This window comes from Ictidomys tridecemlineatus, chromosome 9, assembly GCF_052094955.1.
Source record: "Ictidomys tridecemlineatus isolate mIctTri1 chromosome 9, mIctTri1.hap1, whole genome shotgun sequence".
Lineage (NCBI taxonomy): Eukaryota > Metazoa > Chordata > Mammalia > Rodentia > Sciuridae > Ictidomys > Ictidomys tridecemlineatus.
Genome location: NC_135485.1, coordinates 50,716,833 through 50,736,843, shown reverse-complemented (window position 1 = coordinate 50,736,843; position 20,011 = coordinate 50,716,833). Strand labels below are relative to the sequence as shown.

At 33.1% G+C, this 20,011-nt stretch overlaps 1 protein-coding gene across 1 annotated transcript in view; it reads left to right on the top strand.

Moving 5' to 3' along the window:
• The first annotated feature begins 14,123 nt into the window (after nt 1–14,123).
• LOC101964582 (transmembrane protease serine 11G) overlaps nt 14,124–20,011 on the top strand; it is a 38,395-nt gene continuing 32,507 nt past the window's right edge. The window contains exon 1 of the mRNA XM_021730656.3: nt 14,124–14,230. Within this exon, the coding sequence (XP_021586331.2) occupies nt 14,223–14,230 (8 nt within the window). The 5' untranslated portion in view covers nt 14,124–14,222. The remainder of the gene's footprint in view (nt 14,231–20,011) is intronic.

The following is a 20,011-nucleotide window of genomic DNA, read 5'->3' as shown; positions in this document are numbered from 1 at the left end:
AAAAAATATATTAATGGGAATCTGCCCTTTCAACTGAACAAATTTGTTAATATTTTTATTTGTTAATCTATTGTTTGATAGAGAATGTGTGGGAGACATTTGTTCATGAAATTGTGGAAATAAAAAATAAACTCATCATAAATGATTGAAATTAATGCTGAACTTATAGCTGCTAGTACTGGGAGAAACTTAAGTGATTATTTACATCAACTTCCTATTTTGAATAGTGTGATGTCAAGACCAATTGAATTTCTTCAAGTTTGTACAGTAGGCTATTGCCAGTGTAGGAACAAAATCTAGAAGTATTTGTTATCCAGTCCTATCTTCTCCCAAGTGTTATAACCTGAGTTATGCAGGCTCAGTAGGCAGGGACATTGTGATCCCAGAAGTCACTGAAATTAATGAACATTGCCAATCCATTGCTTCTTTAATCCCCCCAGTACCCCCACCACCCCCGCTCCGCCAAAAAAAAAAAAAAGGTGAGATAAGCTAAATGTGCCAAAGTACATTGGGGATCAAACCACAAGTCTTATACTTTAGATAACAACCTACTTTTTATACCTATACCTAAGGAAATGAAGGATGGTTTTGTGTAGGCAATACTGCTCAGCTAATTAAACTGGCAAGTCATAATACTCCATGAAAATTTATCCTACAAATTCATATCTCAGTCATTCCTTTTCTCATTGTCTACACTAAGCTTTATAATTATGAAGTAATATAAAACCTTGATATGCTACAAATAAAAAATCCATATCATATTTTAAAATGAGGAGCAGTAAAAAATTTGAACATTTTTAAAATAACAAATGTAAATTGCTCATGTTCTTTGTAATGATTCGTTAGAAAATCTATTTTACCAAGAAATCTATAGAAACCCAAAATATGTAGAAAATTTTTAAAAAGTTTTAACTAAGCTGCTTTCATAAATGCTTATAATGAACATTCTTTTATAGGTTTTAATATTTTCCTTGCCTTAAAGTTAAGTCATCTGATTTTTGACAAAGGTATCAAAAATGCATGCTAGAGAAAAAAAGATGGCCTTTTTGACAGATAGTGCTGGGAAAACAGGATATCCACATGTATGAGACTGAAACTAGATCCCTATTTCTAACTCTGTACTAAAGTCAACTAAAAATGGATCAAAGACTTAGGTATAAGACCAGAAATGGTGTATTCCCTAGAAAAAAAATCATAGGGGGGAAACTCCAACATAGAGGCACAGGCAATGACTTCCTAAATAGGACTCTTTTAGTTCAGGAAACAAAACCAAGAATTGATAAATGAGATAGTATCTAATTTAAAACCTTCTTCACAGCAAAAGAAAGAATTGTGAAGAGACCTTTGCCAGCTCCTCTTCTGACAAAACATTAATATTCAGAATATGGAAAGAACCAAAAAGAAAAAAAACATGTAAAACTAATTAAAACATCAAAAAAACATATAAAACTAATTAAAACAAATTTTTTAAAATTTTTTAAAATACCAAATAACCCATTTTATAAATGATCATGTGAACTATGCAGACACTTCTCTAAAGAAGTGCAAATGGCCAACAATTATATGAAAAAATATGTTCAATATCTTCAGCATTAGGGAAATGAAGTAAAAAACCACATTGAGATTCTATCTCACTAGAGAATGGCAATCATGCAAGGAAACATCAAACTCTCATACACTGTGAAAATGTAAATTAACACAACCACTATGGAAGTTAGTACAAAGTCTCCTCAAAAAAACTAGAAATGGAACTACCATATGATCCAGCTATATGCACTCCTTGGTATTTATTCAAAAGTATTAAAGTCTGTATATTTTAGAGACACAGGCAAACCAATGTTTATAGCAGGACAATTCAGAATAACCACATTATGGAATCAGTTTAGGTATCCATCAACAGCTGAATGCATAAAGAAAATGTGGCATAAACACAAGGGCGTTTTATTCAGCCATAAAAAAAGAAATAATACCATTTGTAGGAAAATAAATGAAAATGGAGAGAATAATATTAAACAAAATAAGCCAGACTCAAAAATTTAAGTGTATGTTTTCTTTCACATGTGGAAGCTAGACGGAATAAAAGAAAACAGAAATGTCATGAAAATAGAAAGGAAACCATGAAGTAGATTAAGTGGATAAAAAATAGGGAGAATAGGAGAGAGGGGAGTTATTTGGGAGTAAACTAATCAAATTATATGCAGGTATGACTATGCCACAATGACACAAACTATTCTGTATAATTATCATGAACCAATAAAACAAATGAAAAGAAAAATCAGATTTCAGATGGGTTTAGAAATTTTTTAACTACAACCAATAAGAAATGTGGAACATATAGTTATATCACAAAATTTAAAAGGAGTAATATACTATTGCTCCCAACTATCTTCAAGCTGTCAAATAAAACATCATCATGGGACCTCATGATGTTGTGAGGATTTTTTTGTTGAATCATAAAGTGCAAAACTCAGAGAATGTTTAATGCCTACTCAAAAATGCTAAGTATGCTAATATGAACTGATAATTAACACAAGTGATACTGCACCTGCATTAATATTGTAAAGAAGTTTTTATATAATACTTTTATTAATAGCATGGTTTTGTGTATTCACAAATACTGCATTTTTTGAAATTATATTTAACATTTTATGAGAAATATATTATAGCTTATATATTATAATAATATATGGTTGTTGGTATTTGTTGAAAAAAAAGTCAAATGAAATTGTTAACTTGGTAGCATTAAGAATTAAGAATAAATATAATTAAGAATAAATATAATCCAACTTCATTTTACTTAAAGCATATTTTACTATAGTATGTCCATAGTTGATATACTTGGAACATTTTTGTGCTATTATGTAGCTGACAGTGGAAAATTCCAAAAGCATTCTGGAGTCAGCAAAGTAATATTTTAGTCTATACTCTCAAGTATTAACTGGAATCACATATCCATGAAAATAATGAATATGTTAACCAGATATCATAGCTTCCCTGTTAAGTTCTATTTTTATACATTTTGATCTACTGTCAGTATCTGTGTTCCCCACTGTTATTTAAAAATGCAGTCTTGAATATAAGGAGATTATTCCATTTGATTGCTTTCTCTTCCCATCCCTAAACCCAGGTAGTTTCCATTGAAGATATTTAGATGCCTCCTTCTAAATATTTCTAGGAGAAATTTTATAAACGTGGAATTACCAACTTAATGATTTTAATAACAATCTTTAATCTGTATTCCAAATAAGTAACTTTTTAAAAACTTCAAACATCTATCTTTCTGTTTAGGTCTAAGTGGAGATTGCTGAATCTTGGAATTTTTTTTTTATGGTGTACACATAATATTTTTATTGATTTTTTTAATTGATGCACTGTGGTTTCACATAAAAGTGGAATTTATTGTGATATTTTCATACCTCCACATGACATAGTTTGGTTAATTTCTTTTTTTTTAAGTTTTTATTTTTTTATTGGTTGTTCACAACATTACAAAGCTCTTGACATATCATATTTCATACATTAGATTGAAGTGGGTTATGAACTCCCAATTTTACCCCAAATGCAGATTGCAGAATCATGTCGGTTACACATCCACAATTTTACATAATGCCCAATTAGTAATTGTTGTATTCTGCTACCTTTACTATCCCCTACTATCCCCCCTCCCCTCCCCTCCCATCTTCTCTCTCTACCCCCATCTACTGTAATTCATTACTCTCCTTGTTTATTTTCCCATTCCCCTCACAACCTCTTATATGTAATTTTGTATAGCAATGAGGGTCTCCCTTCATTTCCATGCAATTTCCCTTTACTCTTCCTTTCCCTCCCATCTCATGACTCTGTTCAATGTTAGTCTTTTCTTCCTGCTCTTCCTCCTTGCTCTGTTCATAGTTGCTCTCATTATATCAAAGAAGACATTTGGTATTTGTTTTTTAGGGATTGACTAGCTTCACTAAGCATAATCTGCTCTAGTGCCATCCATTTCCCTGCAAATTCTATGATTTTGTCATTTTTTATTGCTGCATAGTACTCCATTGTGTATAGATGCCACATTTTTTTTATCCATTCATCTATTGAAGGGCATCTGGGTTGGTTCCACAGTCTAGCTATTGTGAATTGTGCTGTTATAATCCACGAGTATTTTGCCCTACAAATGTTAATGCTTAAGGAAAGAGGGTTAGAAGTTTGAATGAACAGCAAAGATACATTTGAGAAAAAAAAGGAAATTTAAAAGTGAAGAGAAGAAATAAACAGAATTTGAGAATAAAAAAAAGAAGCCATTGGGAAGAAAAATGCTCAGTCCCAGTATTGTGATGAAATATTTTATAGAAAAAAATAAATGGGCTTCACAATAAAGGTTATTTTTTAAGAAGGAAATGACAGCAAATATTTGTTTATCACTTTAAAAAAATAGCATAATAACAAATATTAGTTGGGGGACAGAGAGCACACAATTATATCAACTTAATACTATTTTTAGTTTTTATTTTCTAATCCTCACATATAGCATACATATTTTACAAATTGATATAATAGCATGTTGTCTTCATTGCCTGTTATTCAAATTGCCTACATATTCAACCTCTTTACAGATGCTCCCTCATTATCTTACTAAATTTTGGATGTCACTTTCTAAAACATTACTTTGTTTTAGCTCTCAAGTGATTTTTCTTTCTTCCTGAATTGAATACAAAATCAGAATTCTTCCAAGTCCCAATAAAAACTTCAAATACTTGTGTAATCTTCTGAAAATTTTTTTCTATATAATGGTATAAAAATATATTTCTTTGAGGCTCATGCCTCAAGCCATACCACATATTGTCCCTCCAAATTATTTCCAATCTCTAGATCACTACTGACATTTAAGGCACTAGGCATCTGGCTCAAAATAGATCTCTATACCCAACTCCTATTTTCATTGTGGTAAATTTCAACTTCCTATTGGATGGCCCACACTTACCCTTAATTCTTTGAGTTTATAAATCCAAATGAAGTTAATTTCTATTCTGCTCTAGAAATCTAATTTTCTAATTTACTAAATTTCCTAGGTCCCCATATTCTCCTAAAGGCCACCTTCCCCTGAATGTAAACTTGTTGGACTTCATTGTGTATAGAATAAACAGCTTTGCCATAATTATCATTTTTCCAATTCCCTGATCCTTAGTTTGCAGTCTACCAATCCAGCAAACTCCCAGTCCTATCAATCCCAGAACTCAGTGGCTCTTTTACGCCTGAAATTAGTGAAAAGATTAAAAAAAAATACATTCATTCAACCATATGTATTAATACCAGTTATAAATTAGGAAATTTATAATACCTGTTATAAATTTAAATAAGCTAATTTAAATTAGCTGTTGGTAAAATGGTACCTGACAATTCTTTACATTTTCTTTTGAAAACACATGCTTCCATTCTTCTCTTACTACAACTATTGTTCCAAGAAGTCAACATTTCCCCACCATCAGTACTCAGCTCAGGCTTTCCCTCTTCTCTTTGGTTCTAATTATGTTGAGGGGGAAAAAAAGGAGGACAGAAGAGATTTTCCAAAACTTCCTTGATCTCACTTTTATACTAGTAAATGTTTCTATTTTTTTGCTCCTTCCTTTCTGTATCACCAAAGTGCTTTTTCTCAGTAAACCAGAATCTCCATTTTACTATTACCTCTTTCTGTTCTGGCTTAGATCTTGGTTCATTGTTTGCCCCTCTCTCCAGGGTTTTCATCCCCCAATTCCATCTAAAAAGGCTATAAACAATAGTAAAAGCTGGCGAGGAGGTTGGGGAAAAAACACTTTTACACTGATGGTGGAATGTAAATTAGTATGACAACATGAAGATCAGTATGGAAGTTCATAAAAAAAAAATGAGGAATGGAACCACCATGTGACCTAGCTACTATACCATGCCTCAGTATTTATTCCAAAGAAAAGTCAGCATACTACAATGATAGGTGCATACCCATGTTTATAGTTGCAAAATCCACAATATCCCAGTGATAGAAACAAGCCAGGTGTTTCTCAATAGATGAATAGAGAAAAAAAATGGTATATATACACCATGGAGTTTTATTCAAAAATGAAGAATAAAATTATATCCTTCAATGGAATAAGGATAGAATAGAAGAACATTATGTTAAGTGAGATAAGCTAGACTCAGAAAGTCAGGTGTTGAATGTTTTCTCTATATGGAAAAATTAGAGAGAAAAGAAAAGAAAGAAAAAAAAAACTCATGAAAATAGAAGAAACACCAGTAGAATAGTAGAAGAAAATTGGGGAAACGGGGGGAGGGGGGGACCTGAAGACACGAGGGAAATAAACAGACCAAATTATACTATGTACACATATGACTATATCATAGTACATCCCACTATTATGTATAATAATGCCCTAATAAAATTACTAAAAAATTAAATTAAATGAAAATAGGAAGGCTGTAAAAATTTTCAAAAATTTTCTATCATAGTAAACAAAGAAAGAAGGAAGAAATGAAGGAAAGAAGGGAAAAATGGAAGGAGGAAAGAGGAAGGAGAGTCCAGAGAAGGGAAAATAATCATTGATGAGGATGAGAGTGAATCTGGATGAGCAGCCACCTGATCCTTTGATTTCAGCAACCAGTGAGGCTGACAGACCTGACTCCTAATATCCCCAACTGTATAGGCCCTTCCCATGTCTGATCCATACTTTAAAACTCTGTGACAGGCTCTATTTTAATTTTAAAAGAGTTAAATCTGATAGACACAGTGTAACAAACATCTGTAGCTCTTCTATCTCCTACTGGTGGGGATCTAATACTGGGTAAAACGATATAAAATATTTGTTTCCTGTTTAATTTTATGCATATTTGTGCCAGCTGTGTATTGTATATTGTGTCTACATACGTGTTTGTGTCTATATATTGTGTACATGGTACCAAAATTGGCTTATAGATAAACGGGCGCTCATAAATGTTAAAGAATGCCTTTCAATTCACATGACTTAAATTGGTCAAAAAAAATCAGAGTTAAGATGTATTTAATGTTACCAACTCACACATTTTTCTAGGTGGTCAACCAATCAAGAGAGCATTAATTTCTATAAAATGTTTATAGTGGGGGCTGGGGATGTGGCTCAAGCGGTAGCGCGCTTGCCTGGCATGCGTGCGGCCTGGGTTTGATCCTCAGCACCACATACAAACAAAGATGTTGTGCCTGCCGAAAACTAAAAAATAAATATTAAAAAATTCTCTCTCTCTCTCTCTCTCTCTCTCTCTCTCTCTCTCTCTCTCTTTCTCTCCTTAAAAAAATCTCTCTCTCTCTCTCTTAAAAAAAATGTTTATAGTGAATGTCCATTGCTCTTAAGAAAATTTTTTTTTACCAGAAAAATGATGGCTTAAAATGTTAACTAGGTTTGTCTAATATCTTGGTTCTCATGGGTAACCTAAAATTAACCATTAAAATGGGTAAATTATAAAAGATATTTACAAGTTTTAAAAGAGTTTTGAAATAAAGTAAAACTTGTATTATCATTCCAAATGTAATTGAATTGACAAATATGGACCTAACCTGGGGTAAATAGACACCAAGGTCACATTAATATTATTATAGAAATTATGTTTCTTGGTTCAAAACTATGATACAACTAAATATGTTTTTGCTTTTGCTAATTTAATTCTTTATTTTTCTTGTAAAACTTTATAATTGTTGCCTGTTAGTGTTATGCAGATACTATTTCTAACAGAATAATCTGAGTTAATTAAAGGTAAACCATCACCTACAATACAGATAAAATATTATACTGACTCCACTACTAACATTAACTGAAATTAAACAGAAGAGAGGACTGTAAATTATAGATATTAATATTAAAACCCATTACTCTCCTTCAAAACTGTCAAAACTGTCCTGCTATGCATTAAAAAAAAAGAGAGAGAGACCAAAGGCAAGGAATTAAAAGGGCTAAGGAGAAAGCAGCGAATATTTTGACCCTCACATTCTTGAGTTCAGTCAGGACTCAGGGAATGAAATAATCAATCAAAGGGCCCTGAAACTCCAGTGTGTCACCCAACCTCCTGATCATAGGGATAGTGAAGACCCTAGAGAACAGGAAGCCAACCAGCACACATTCTGCAAAAAAGGAGGTTCATTTGAGAGAGAAATTTCTCTGGTGCTTCTAAGGTAAGCCACATGTGGTCAGCAAGAATTTGACCCACATTGGAAGATGACACAACTGATAGAGGAAGAAACTAAAAGAGACACAGCAGCTTCTCACAAGTTTCCAAGATTTACCATTGAGGCATCTCAGCTGAAATTAACAGTATATAAGAACAAGTTCAATTTTTGACCAACTTGGTCTTAAATACCTGGCAGGAAAGTATAACCAACACATTTATACATGGATATTTAAAAGAAAAGACAATGTTCTTTAAATGTAACTTAAGATGTATACTTGTGTCAGTCTACCCAAAAGTAGGTAAAACTAGGAGGTTATAAAAAAAAAAAAATGGTTCCTGCGTGGAAGTTCCCAATAATAACTATCACAAAAGACTCAAAGTCACAGGTTTGTTCTGACTTAACTTAGCTAAATTTCATAAACTTACAAATCTTCTTTACCTCCTACACAAGAAGATTGTATTTATGTTTCTGTTTTATGCTGGTATATTTATCCAGCCCAAATCTCTATCCCTCAGATGGTCAACAAGACATAACATGGCACACTAAATCCCTTTACCAAGAGACCCCTACATTACACAACTAAAAGAGATCCCTCAACTGGACACAGGAATAATGCTAATGAAAACAGTTGTTTTACAGAAATCACATGGCAACCTCATTACAGATTCCAAATGTGGGCTCCTTCCTGGAGCAGTGCCTTCAGAGTTCATGCACAGATTTTCTGGGAGGCAATCTTTCCCAAGATTGGGAAGGTCATGCCCATTATAACCCCATTCTACGAAACCATGAAATTTTTAGAGGCCACTTCTGGTTTGCAGGTTTCCCACTCCTTGAACTATCGAAACTTATTTTTACTATAATGGTTCATACATCCTGGAAGGCTAATGTAGCTGCCACTGAAGAAGAACAAGTGGCTATCAATTTCCTGACTGGTATAGTCTTTGAAAATTAGTGAGGATTACACTTCCTTACAGAAGAAGCCAGAAGGCTATATGTGCTTCTCAGCAAGATCTGCTATTTTTAGATAAATGCCACTGGACAAGTCACAGAAAAGATTGCCAACCATCCTGAGAAGCATGTGCAGAGACTCCAAGTTTGACCTAGAGTCACCTAAGAAGGGGAAATCTCTGTGTAAGACCCTATACATATTACTTGAAACTCATTTTAATAAAAAAAAAAACACCTGTGAATAAACATTTGGTATGTGTGCAATAAGCATTAAGGGAAAGCCACAGGAATCTGTCAGTAATCTCTTGCTTAGCATAAATTACTCCTAGCAAAAAGTCTGCCAAATGCAAATAAAGAATTCAGAGGCACATGAAGCCCAGATCTCTGAGTCCATGGACAAGTGTCTTTGTTGAGTCCCCACTGCACCCTTACAGTGTATCTTTCTCCAATAAACTCTCTTAACTGCTTCTCTTTGTCTTGGTGAATTCTCACTGCCCAGGTTCCACTATAATTACCATATCTTATTATTTAATATATTGGTAAAGAAGTTGATTTATTACTATATCACAATTTTTCAAAATATTTTGATGGCTATAGTTCAATATATTGGTTATTTTATAATTCTATGAATTCTATTTTGTGTATCTAAAACATTATTACAGAAAGGGGTACAGAATTTTCACCAAATTGCCAGAGACAGTCATGCGTATGATACAAAAAGAGATTAAGTACCTGTGTTTAAAAAAAAAAGGACCATTGTTACCTAGGGAAAAGACAAAATTCATTTTTCATTTTTAATTAGAACTTTATAGTTACACATATTAGTTGAGTTCATTCTGACAAACTCATACATGCATGGAAATTGATTTCAATTCATAATCCCCTTGCTTGTCTTTTCTACAAAATATATTTTTGGAACCTTTGTCAAATATCAGATGGCTATAGATATGTAGATTTGTCTCTGTGCCTTCTATTATATTTCATTGGTCTTCATGTCTACTTTGATGCCTATACCATGTTGTTTTGTCACTATAACTCTGTAGTATAATTTCAGATCATGTATTGTGATGCCTCTGCTTCACTTTTTATGCTTGGTGTTGCTTTGGCTCTTCTGAGTCTCATTCTTCCAAATTAATTTAAGACTTGTTTTTCTAATTCTGTGAAGAATGTCATTGGTGTTCTGATGGGAATTGCACTGAATCTGTATATTGCTTTTGGTAGCATGGCCATTTTGACAATATTGCTTCTACCTATCCAAAAATATGGAATGTCTTTCCATCTTCTAAGGTCTTCTTCACTTTCTTCAGTGATTTACAGTTTTGATTGTAGAGCTCTTTTACCTCCTTGGTTAGATTAATTTCCAGTTATTTAATTATTTTGAGGTTATTGTGAATGAGACTATTTTCCTGGTTTCTTCCTTGGCTGAGTCACTGTTGTAATACAGGAAAGCTATTGATTTATGGTGTTGATCTCATGTCTTCGCTATGCTGTTAAACTCATTTGTAAGCTCTAGAATAAGCTAATGTTTTAAAAAAAACTCTTCTATGGAGTTTTTTTTTCTTTTTGGGGGGGTATCTAGATAGTTTCATATCATCAGCTAAAAGAGATACTTTCATTTCTTCTTTTCCTATTTATATCCATTTTATTCCCTTTTCTTGCCTGATTGTTCTGACTAATGTTTCAAGGACTATATTGAATAGAGTATGAGAATGGACAGCCTTGTCTTGTTCCTAATTTTATAAGAAATGCTTTTAGTTTTTCTCTATTTAGTATGATGTTGGTTTGGGGTTTGTCATAAATGGCCTTTATGATGTTGAGGTAAGTGCCTTCAATCCCTGGTTTCTGCAGCATTTTTAACATGAATGGTTGTCAAATTTTTATCAAAGAGCTTTTTTGCATCTATTGAAATGATCATGTAAATTTTGTCCTCAATTCTGTTTAAGTGACGAATTACACATATTGATTTGCATATGTTGAACCAAACTTGCATCACTGGAATGAAACCCACTTTATCATGGTATATTATCTTTTTGATGTGTTTTTTGATGCATTTTGCTAATATTTTATTAAGGATATTTGTATTGATGTTTCACAGATATTGGTCTATATAGTTTTCTTTCATTGATGCATCTTTGTCTGGTTTGGGTATCAAAGTTATATTGGCTTCATTAAATGTATTTGGGAGTGTTTCCTCTCTTTAAATTTCATGTAATAATTTGAGAAAGACTGGTGTTATTTCTTCTATAAAGGCCTGATAGAACTCAACTGAGAATTCAAGATGGCTCCTCATCAACTTTCTGAGGCAAATTGAGATACTGAACATGCTTTTTTTGAGCACCAGCGCACACTGAAGCCTCGGGATCACTAAGATTAAGCAGCATTTTTTATCTCAGCCTTCTCTGTACAATACTATGTCCCCGCCACCACACTTAATCTGTAGCTGCAGTGCCCCTGGGGCAACCAGGTTGGCTCCGGTGTATTCCTTGTTTATTGTACCCAAATTTCTGTATCCCTAAGCCACTTTGAATGTCCAATATTAAAATTTATGAAAATCTCTCTTTCACCCACGTCACTGAAAAGCTGCACACCCACTGATTTGGTCCCACACTGTAGTGTACCTTGGAATGCAGCTTTCCTCTACTCCACCATCTTCCAAGTCAGTCTCATTTTCTTGATGTGCAAGAATTTTATAATTATCCACCTCCTGTTTTATATTTTAAATTCTCTTTTGCCATTTCTGCCTCATTCTTCATTTAAAAAAAGCATTTAAAAACATTTGTGCTTTTTTAAGGCCTAATGCACTACAAAATCCATATTCATAGACATTCTTTCTTCCTTATGACTCTATGCAAGTTTTTTTTCTGAAATTATTTTACCAATTTATCATGTCTCTGAAATATGGGAATGCCAATTTTTTATTAAAATTAGCTAGCATTATTAGATGTATAGTTAAAAGCATATAAAATAGCATTTGTTTTGGTATTATAGTAGACAACTCGGAAAAAAAATCCTGCAAGATCTTCTACCTAAATCCCACTATCTAAATCCCAAAGGTATATACCCTTGATCATGTTACATTGCATAGCAAAAGAGATTTAAGTTACTATTTAATTGTGTTAGACTTGCAATAACAAAAAGATAATAAACAACAAACATGTATTGCTCACAGTTCAAAAGTCTGGGAAGCATCATGTCAAAAGACTAACAGATTCAGTCTGTTATATAGACATATATGTGCACCTTCTCATGTGGTAGAAGGGATAAGGCAGCTCTCGGGGTTGCTTTTGTAAGCATCATTTAGAACTTTTAAGCACCTTCATATCTAATTAGCTCCCAAAGTCTGCCTCCTAATACCATCACTTTGGTGGTCAACTTTTCATCATATAAATTTGCAGCAAAGGTGGGGAACACAAATATTCAGATCATAGAAGTTACTAATAGTTTGACTTTAACTTAATCAAAAGGGATTTTATCCAATGGGTCTAATGTAGTATGTTATAAATAAAGCAATTTAGAATTATATGCTTTTTCTAGTAGCAGAAAAAGAAATTCCAAGTGTGAGAAGATGTACTATTGTACTATTGTTTCCTTGAAGGGGCCATGTGTTAAGGCATATTGGTATTGGCAGCATGTAGAAGCTGAGGACAGCTCTGACTCACAGTATGCAAGGAAAGAGGGCCCTTACTCCGTCCACAAGGAACTAAATTCTGCCTTTGGCTGAATGAGTTCGGAAGTGATTTTTCACCATAGTCAGGTATATAATTTGCTTTCCAATTTCTGAGAACCTAAGCAGAAAACAAACTTGAGCTGTACAAACATCTATACTTCTGATTTATAGAATAAAAATAAATAATTTTTACATGGAGAGGTTATGGTAAGTTGTCAAACAGTAATAGAAAAATGACAAAAATGTAGAATTTTAAATTTATTAGCCAGTTTGAATATTTTCCTCTTTATATTAATTTATTAATTGTAATTATAACCTGTCCTTGTTCTGTCAAAAACATTTTTTCAAATGAAGGAGTAGAAAAATAAATGGGAACATTAACTACCAGAATGATGACCAGAAGGACTCAATAAGTACAGAATGCCTTAGTATTTGCAAGAGTACTAGGAAGTGCTTTGGAAGACATGACAACTTTAATTGTCAAATCATTCATTAATGAAAGAAATGTGTTCAAAAACCCTAAAATAAGCAAACTAAAGTTAGAAGCTCCCTTGAAGGAAAAGTGTGGGTAAAGCATTGTCCAGGTTGTGTGATTTGTAGGGTAATTAGAGGAAAGAACATTCTAGAGAAATTACCTTAGAGACTTTCAGTCTATGGAGCCAGTGCAGAAAGATCCTAATTAAATATATGAATTGACACTAATAGTGAAGTGGATTTTGAATTGCAGACTGTAACATAAAGAAAAGACGTTTTTCACATGCAAGACAAAAACTCAAAGGGACAAAAAGATTGGATAGAGAGAACTTGACTAATTCAAAGAAAGTGGACAATAAATAATGTGGCTGAAAAGTTGAGCATGCAGAGATGATTAGATGGTGAAGACCTTAAGATGACCGTTGGTTCAATATATGTATTACTTTTTCCACCTTAAGAAGAATCCACCTTTAGAATAGATACAAATGAACCACTGGGCCAGATATAATGAGCACAGTGCTATTTATTGCACTAGTCAAGGGCATTAAAGATTCATGAAAGCTGATTTTATTTCAGACTTGCCTCCTATAGAGATGGATGGCTGGGCCGGAGACCAGACTTGCACTGACTCAGAAGGAAGACTGCTACCTTTTGAAAAGAAAATACAAAACTCCTCAAAGCATCAAAGGGTGTGGCTTAGGGTTTAGACTTGAAATTGTTTCTCACTTAATTTTAATTAGCCAGAACCAGGAAATTCTTAACTTCCTGTAACAAAGATTTATCAAGTGAGTCTTCACCTCAAACCATACTATTGGTTAATATTTACCCTTCCCAACTTGTAAAACTAGTTTTTTTTTAAATCCTTAAGTATTCTTAACTTCAGTCAGCTTACAAGTATGAAAGAGTACCTGGGATACTACTCATTTGACGAGAAATCACAAAGCAGCACAGTGGTGGTGGAGGAGTTTACATTCTCAGCAGTGTGTGATGTATCAGTAAGTTTAATTTTATTTCATGTTTGAAAGATTTTTTAATATTTGTGGTTGCCAATGAAAATTGGAAATTATTTTGAGTTGGCAATCTAATCATTTTTGCTCTTTTATTAGAGAAAATGCCATAGTAATAATACTCTATCAGGAAGCTATGCTAATGATGTTTACATTTAAGTTTTCAAAACTTAATATTGGATCAGTTTAAAATTTGATTTACTGTTGAATTTTTAATTGAAAAGTTTAATGTGACAATGAGATAATCAGAGAGGGAGAGGGAGAGGGAGAGAGAGAGAGAGAGAGAGAGAGAGAGAGAGAGAGAGAGAGAGAGAGAACAGAGGAACAGAGCCAGGCATGTATTTGTAAGTTTATAGCAGTGAAATGGCACAAGGAAGGAAGTGTTTCTCAAGTTTACTCAAGACTTTAGAACATGTAATACTATTTGTGATCTTCCTAAATTGTGCATTAAATTGGTTCATGAAAAAGAAAGGAAATATCCAGATGTATAGGAAATATTGTATTTAATCCCATTCTGAAACTGATAAATATAACTGAAACTCAGAAAATAGAATTTTAATTTAAAGATGTACTTTGCTATTTAAAATTTAAAAATTAAGAAATAATATAAGAATAATTTTATACAAGCATATAAAAAGTGAGAAGCAAATATAATTGCAAGATTTTTGTAAATTAATAGATTTTGAAATCTATAGAAATATACCTTAAACATATTTTAGCCCTCATTTTCCTTTATGATCCATTCTGCATTTTTTAAAAATATTTTTTGACATTATTGAACATTAGTTCTTCACCTATAAATATGAAATAAAGTAGTAAAACCTACTCAGGATAATGAGGGAATTTCAGATGTTTTTTTTTAATGGTTTATAAGCAGAGTTGTTGCACTTTTTCTTCATTATTAATAAACGGATATTTGTATATAAAAATTCAGTTAAACAAGTGGATTTTCAGACCACAATCTTCTTAAGAGTTAATTTTATTCTTCCCAATGATTTAAGATGTTCTCCTTTTGTGAAATTGACCAAAGTATCTTACATGCATGCATGAATATACCACAATGCATCTTACTTTTATGTATAATTATAATTCACCAATTAAAAAATAAAATAAATAGATAATACAAAATGTTTCCCTTTCTACCTGCTCTTCCTTTTCCACCACAAATTAAGGTTTATTTCATTAAAAGACAAAACATCTTTCTATTTTTACTTAAAAGGATCTCTAATCCATAGGGGGGAAAATGATGATGCCATACCAATAAAAATAATTTAATTAATCCATTTTCTCTTTCACAGTTGTGCATTGACTCAAGTATTATTATGTACCAGGAAACATTCTTGTCCTGAGGGACATGCAATAATTATGTTTCTATTAGGACTTTTCTAAATATTAATTTTGTATTACAACTAGATAAAGCTAAAATAAATCCATAAGAAAGGTAAACAGGCAAGTGTTAGTGACATAAAAGGAAGGAAACTGGGGAAATGGAGTGAAATAAAATTCTGGGAAAGGAGAAGACCTATATCTAGTTAATTGGCCTCACAATCATTTAGGCTTGTATATTTCTGTTACCTTCTATTTCAAAATTTTCAAAACTGTCCTCTCCAGGGCCAAGATTCTTAAAAATTCCACAGTCTTACTTTCTAGTTATATAATTAGTATGTCTACATAATATATTTTTGCAATGTCAGGTTTGTTTTCCTTTTTGTGGTTCAGAGGGAAGTGAAGGGTGAAGTTGTGAGGATAGGTGCAGAGGTGTTGAAAAGCCATTTCTCCTCTTCCCATTAATAATCAGTGCTTCGGAGGGTTTTCTCCATTTGGAACACACAAACAGATCTTTATTAGTTTTTGTCACCTGAGAGTAATGTGAAGAAAATATTATCTTATTTTTTGTTGTACATGCCAGTATTGAGTACAATGCTTGGCACACATTTTAGGGAATTACTTAGTTGTTCTTCAAATTTATTTAGACTAATTTCCATTGAATAATGCATCTCCTGGTTGTTTGGGTCTCATCCATTTCACACAAATAGATTTTATACCAATTTTATAGGCTACATTTTATGTAGAAATATTTTATTCATTTTCTAGAAAACCATTTTGTATTTGTAATGATGTCAATAAGCATAAATACATTGATAGCATCTAATTCTTATTTGCTTTCCTAAAAATGAGTAACTATAATATAGACTCTTAAGATGATTTCATTTCTACAATAAAGGTTGGAGTAATTTTATGTTTCTCTTTTCCTCATATAGAAATATTAGAGTCTCTTTTCATATAGTAACACCCAAGTGAATTTTAATTTATTTTCCATATAGATTATTAAAAATCAAGACTGTTGATTTAACAACAGGCATAAAAAGATTTTATCAAGTGAAAAAGCTATCTAGTCATTTAAATCTAGAGACCAAATTTGCCATGTAAGTGAGAAACTCCCCTTATCTTTTATGATAGGGCCTTGGGTCATAGGAGTTCAGTAGTGTCAGTGTAGCACTAGATGGAAAATGAGAAGATGGACCCAAACCAAACAAGAGTAATTAATATTGCTGAAGTAGCATAATTTTAAGTTTAAAAATGCAACTGTAACTATATCAGAACATATAAATATATATATATATATGAATATATATATATATATATGAATGTACATATGTATATTCACACATATTTTTAAATAAGACACAAACATATCTGTTTTAATTTATGATTAGGTATTTTTACAGGAAAGTGTCATGAAAATACTTTAATGTATTCATTTTTTAAATTTTTCAATAGAAATGAAGTCAGTATTACACTTATTCATATATTATAATCATTATTATCTTAGTAATAAATATCCCCCTGGATAATGTTTGCCTAGTCAAAATTGGCTCCTAAAGACAAATTCTTTTCTGCATAAACACTTTCACAATTCCTGAAATGCCATTCCATGATTAACAAACTACTCTACATGATAAATTTCTTTGTTTCATTGACTACTCCCTATAATAATCCCCTGAACAACTGAAATATAGTTCTTTCCTCAGGACATAATTTTTTTTTGATACCAGGGATTGAACTCAGGGGCACTCAATCACTGAGCCACATCCCCATCCCTATTTTGTATTTTATTTAGAGACAGGTCTCACTGAGTTGTTTAGTGCCTCCCTGTTGCTGAAGCTGGCTTTGAACTCTCCATCCTCATGCCTCTCGATTCCCAAGCTGCTGGGAATACTGGTGTGCACCACTGTGCCTGGATCAGGATATAATTCTTTATGGCCTTCTCACATAAGTGTTTTTCATTCTCCCAAGAATTCAAGATAACTTCTTGGCTGAGTATTTGATCTTTGCTATCCTTGTCATTGACCATTACTCTCTACGGCCTTGTAAAATTATCTATTTTGAGGTTCATATAATTTTACTGTCCTTGCTCAATGTTAACCTGATAGCCCCCTGGCTATGCCCCCTATTTATTAAAGACTTTTGCACTTCCTTCCCAAACTCCTTTTCCACTCCAATTCCTACATTTGCCCTAGGTAGCATCAGTGCCTGTGGTAGGTACACAACAACCTAGTCATTTATTTCCTTGATGTTCTCATCTGTATAATCTATTCAAACACTACTCTCATATCCCCACCCTGTAGTTGTCATGACTGGAAATGATTCTATCTGAATCATAACTTTGGATTTCTATCAAAGCTCCAAACTTCCTTCTTACAGTCTTGCTTCTAATGGTCCAGAGTTTTTAAAAACTCACTTATTCTTCTAATTTTTAAATTCCTTATATGTATCAGCTGCCACCCTAAATACACACACACACACATACACACATACACACACACATTTGTACACATATCCACACACATCTTTGTTCTCTTGTGATTCTTAGTTTCCTTATTTAAACAAATTCTTATTGGTATCATGAACTCCAATAAGTTCTCTTGCCAATTTCTCTTTCATCATTAACGCTATTCCAACTTCTCTGTCTTCCTAAAATTTCCAGTTCCCATCACCTGCTCTCTCATCTTCTACTACTTCAAAGAATTAAAGTGGTTGATCAACTAGATAAAAATGCCTTCAACTTCCTCACATCAAACCAACAAACCTATCTGCTCACATTTTTACTATATTTTCAAGAGGACCTTACAGTTGTACAAGTTTCCCCAATTTGTTAGATTGGGTCAGATGAAAATGTCAATATATGACTACTTTTTTTTCTTGATAGAGAGAATTGAGCCCACGGGTGCTTAACCACTAAGCTACATCCCCAGCCTTTTTTATTGTAATTTTTTTTTTTTTTAATTTTGAGACAAGGTCTTGCTAAGTTGCCAGGCTGGCCTTGAATGTATAATCCTCCTGTCTCAGCCTCCCAAGTTGCTGGAATTACAGGTCTGTGTCACTGCACCCAGTTTATATATGACCACTTTTAAACTACATAGAAGATAAATTTCATATCAGTGAAACTAATAGTTTATAATTCATGAACATTAAAAATGCTCTGCACCCAATGCCCCTCCTAACTTCTGAAGTTAGTTTTTGTCATTTAAAGTATATTTTAAACTTTCCAAACCAGAAGAAAATAAAGTTCTCTATCAACCTCACATTCATAGATGACTTGTCTCCCTCTTCCTATCCACAGGAAAACTCTAAAAGTTGTTGATACCCACTGTCCCAAGTCATTTTTTAAATTTTTTCCTGACTATATTTTTACCATATTTTTTCATTTGGATTCCTATTCAGAATTTTGAAAACAAACCCAACAAAATAGCTTCTTGTGTTCTGTTTGCAAGTGAACTAATTTTCTTCCCTAAAAGGTTTTAGCTTCTTCAAAAGGAATAAATATTTCCTAGCATCCTCCTTTTGGGGGTGACCTGAAGGTCACTGTCTAGACAGTGTCCTCACTCTCTTAAGACATATACCATGTGACCAAGGCCTGCCTCTCTCTCTCAAGGTCTGCTGGGCAGCCCCAGCAGATATCCTTGTTTGCTATGGCAACCCCACACAATACTAGTGCTCTTACTTTTGACCATGCATCACTTTCATGAGCCTGGAATTCTTTCAAATCTACTGAAAATAATAAAATTATGTCTTAGTATAATTCTACTCAGCAAAACTTATTCCCAGTTTGCAAGCTTCTGTTTTTCTAATGTGTCCTTTTGGAGTGGTAATTTTGCATTAGAAAGTACAAAGGAAAGTATTAATAAACAGAAGATATGGAATTTAGGTGGATCCATTGTTATTGCTCTTACTCTGTTGGGAAAATCTCTTTAGCCTCCATAGCCTCAATTGAAAAATGGGCATGACAATATTTGCCATATGAATTTCACATAGTTGTTGGGTAAATCAAGAGTTGTGGAGCATGTTAAGTACTTTATAAACTGTAAAGTGCTTCATAAATGAAAGCTACTAATTATCATTGTTATTATTAGTAGTACAACCTATGTTTCACCTCTATACCTCACCTGTTGTTCTCTCAAACCTGTTTGAAATAAGGTGGGGCAACCTTGAGTAAAAGACCACTCCCTTCCTTTTCTGGGGCCTTAAGACACTGGAAAACCTCTCTTAAGAGGCTCTGATTACACCATGCAAATGCATCAGGCAGAAAGAGTTCCCACCAATTAGGATAGCTTATCAGATGTATGCAAATGACATTTATGTTTAGCTGAGGTAACATTCACCCTCTGGCTGGTATCTTGCCACTAAAATGCAAGGGTGAGTAAGAGGAAAGTGGGGATAAAAGAATTATCTAGGCAGAGATCCCTTGATTACAATGTTGACAGGAAA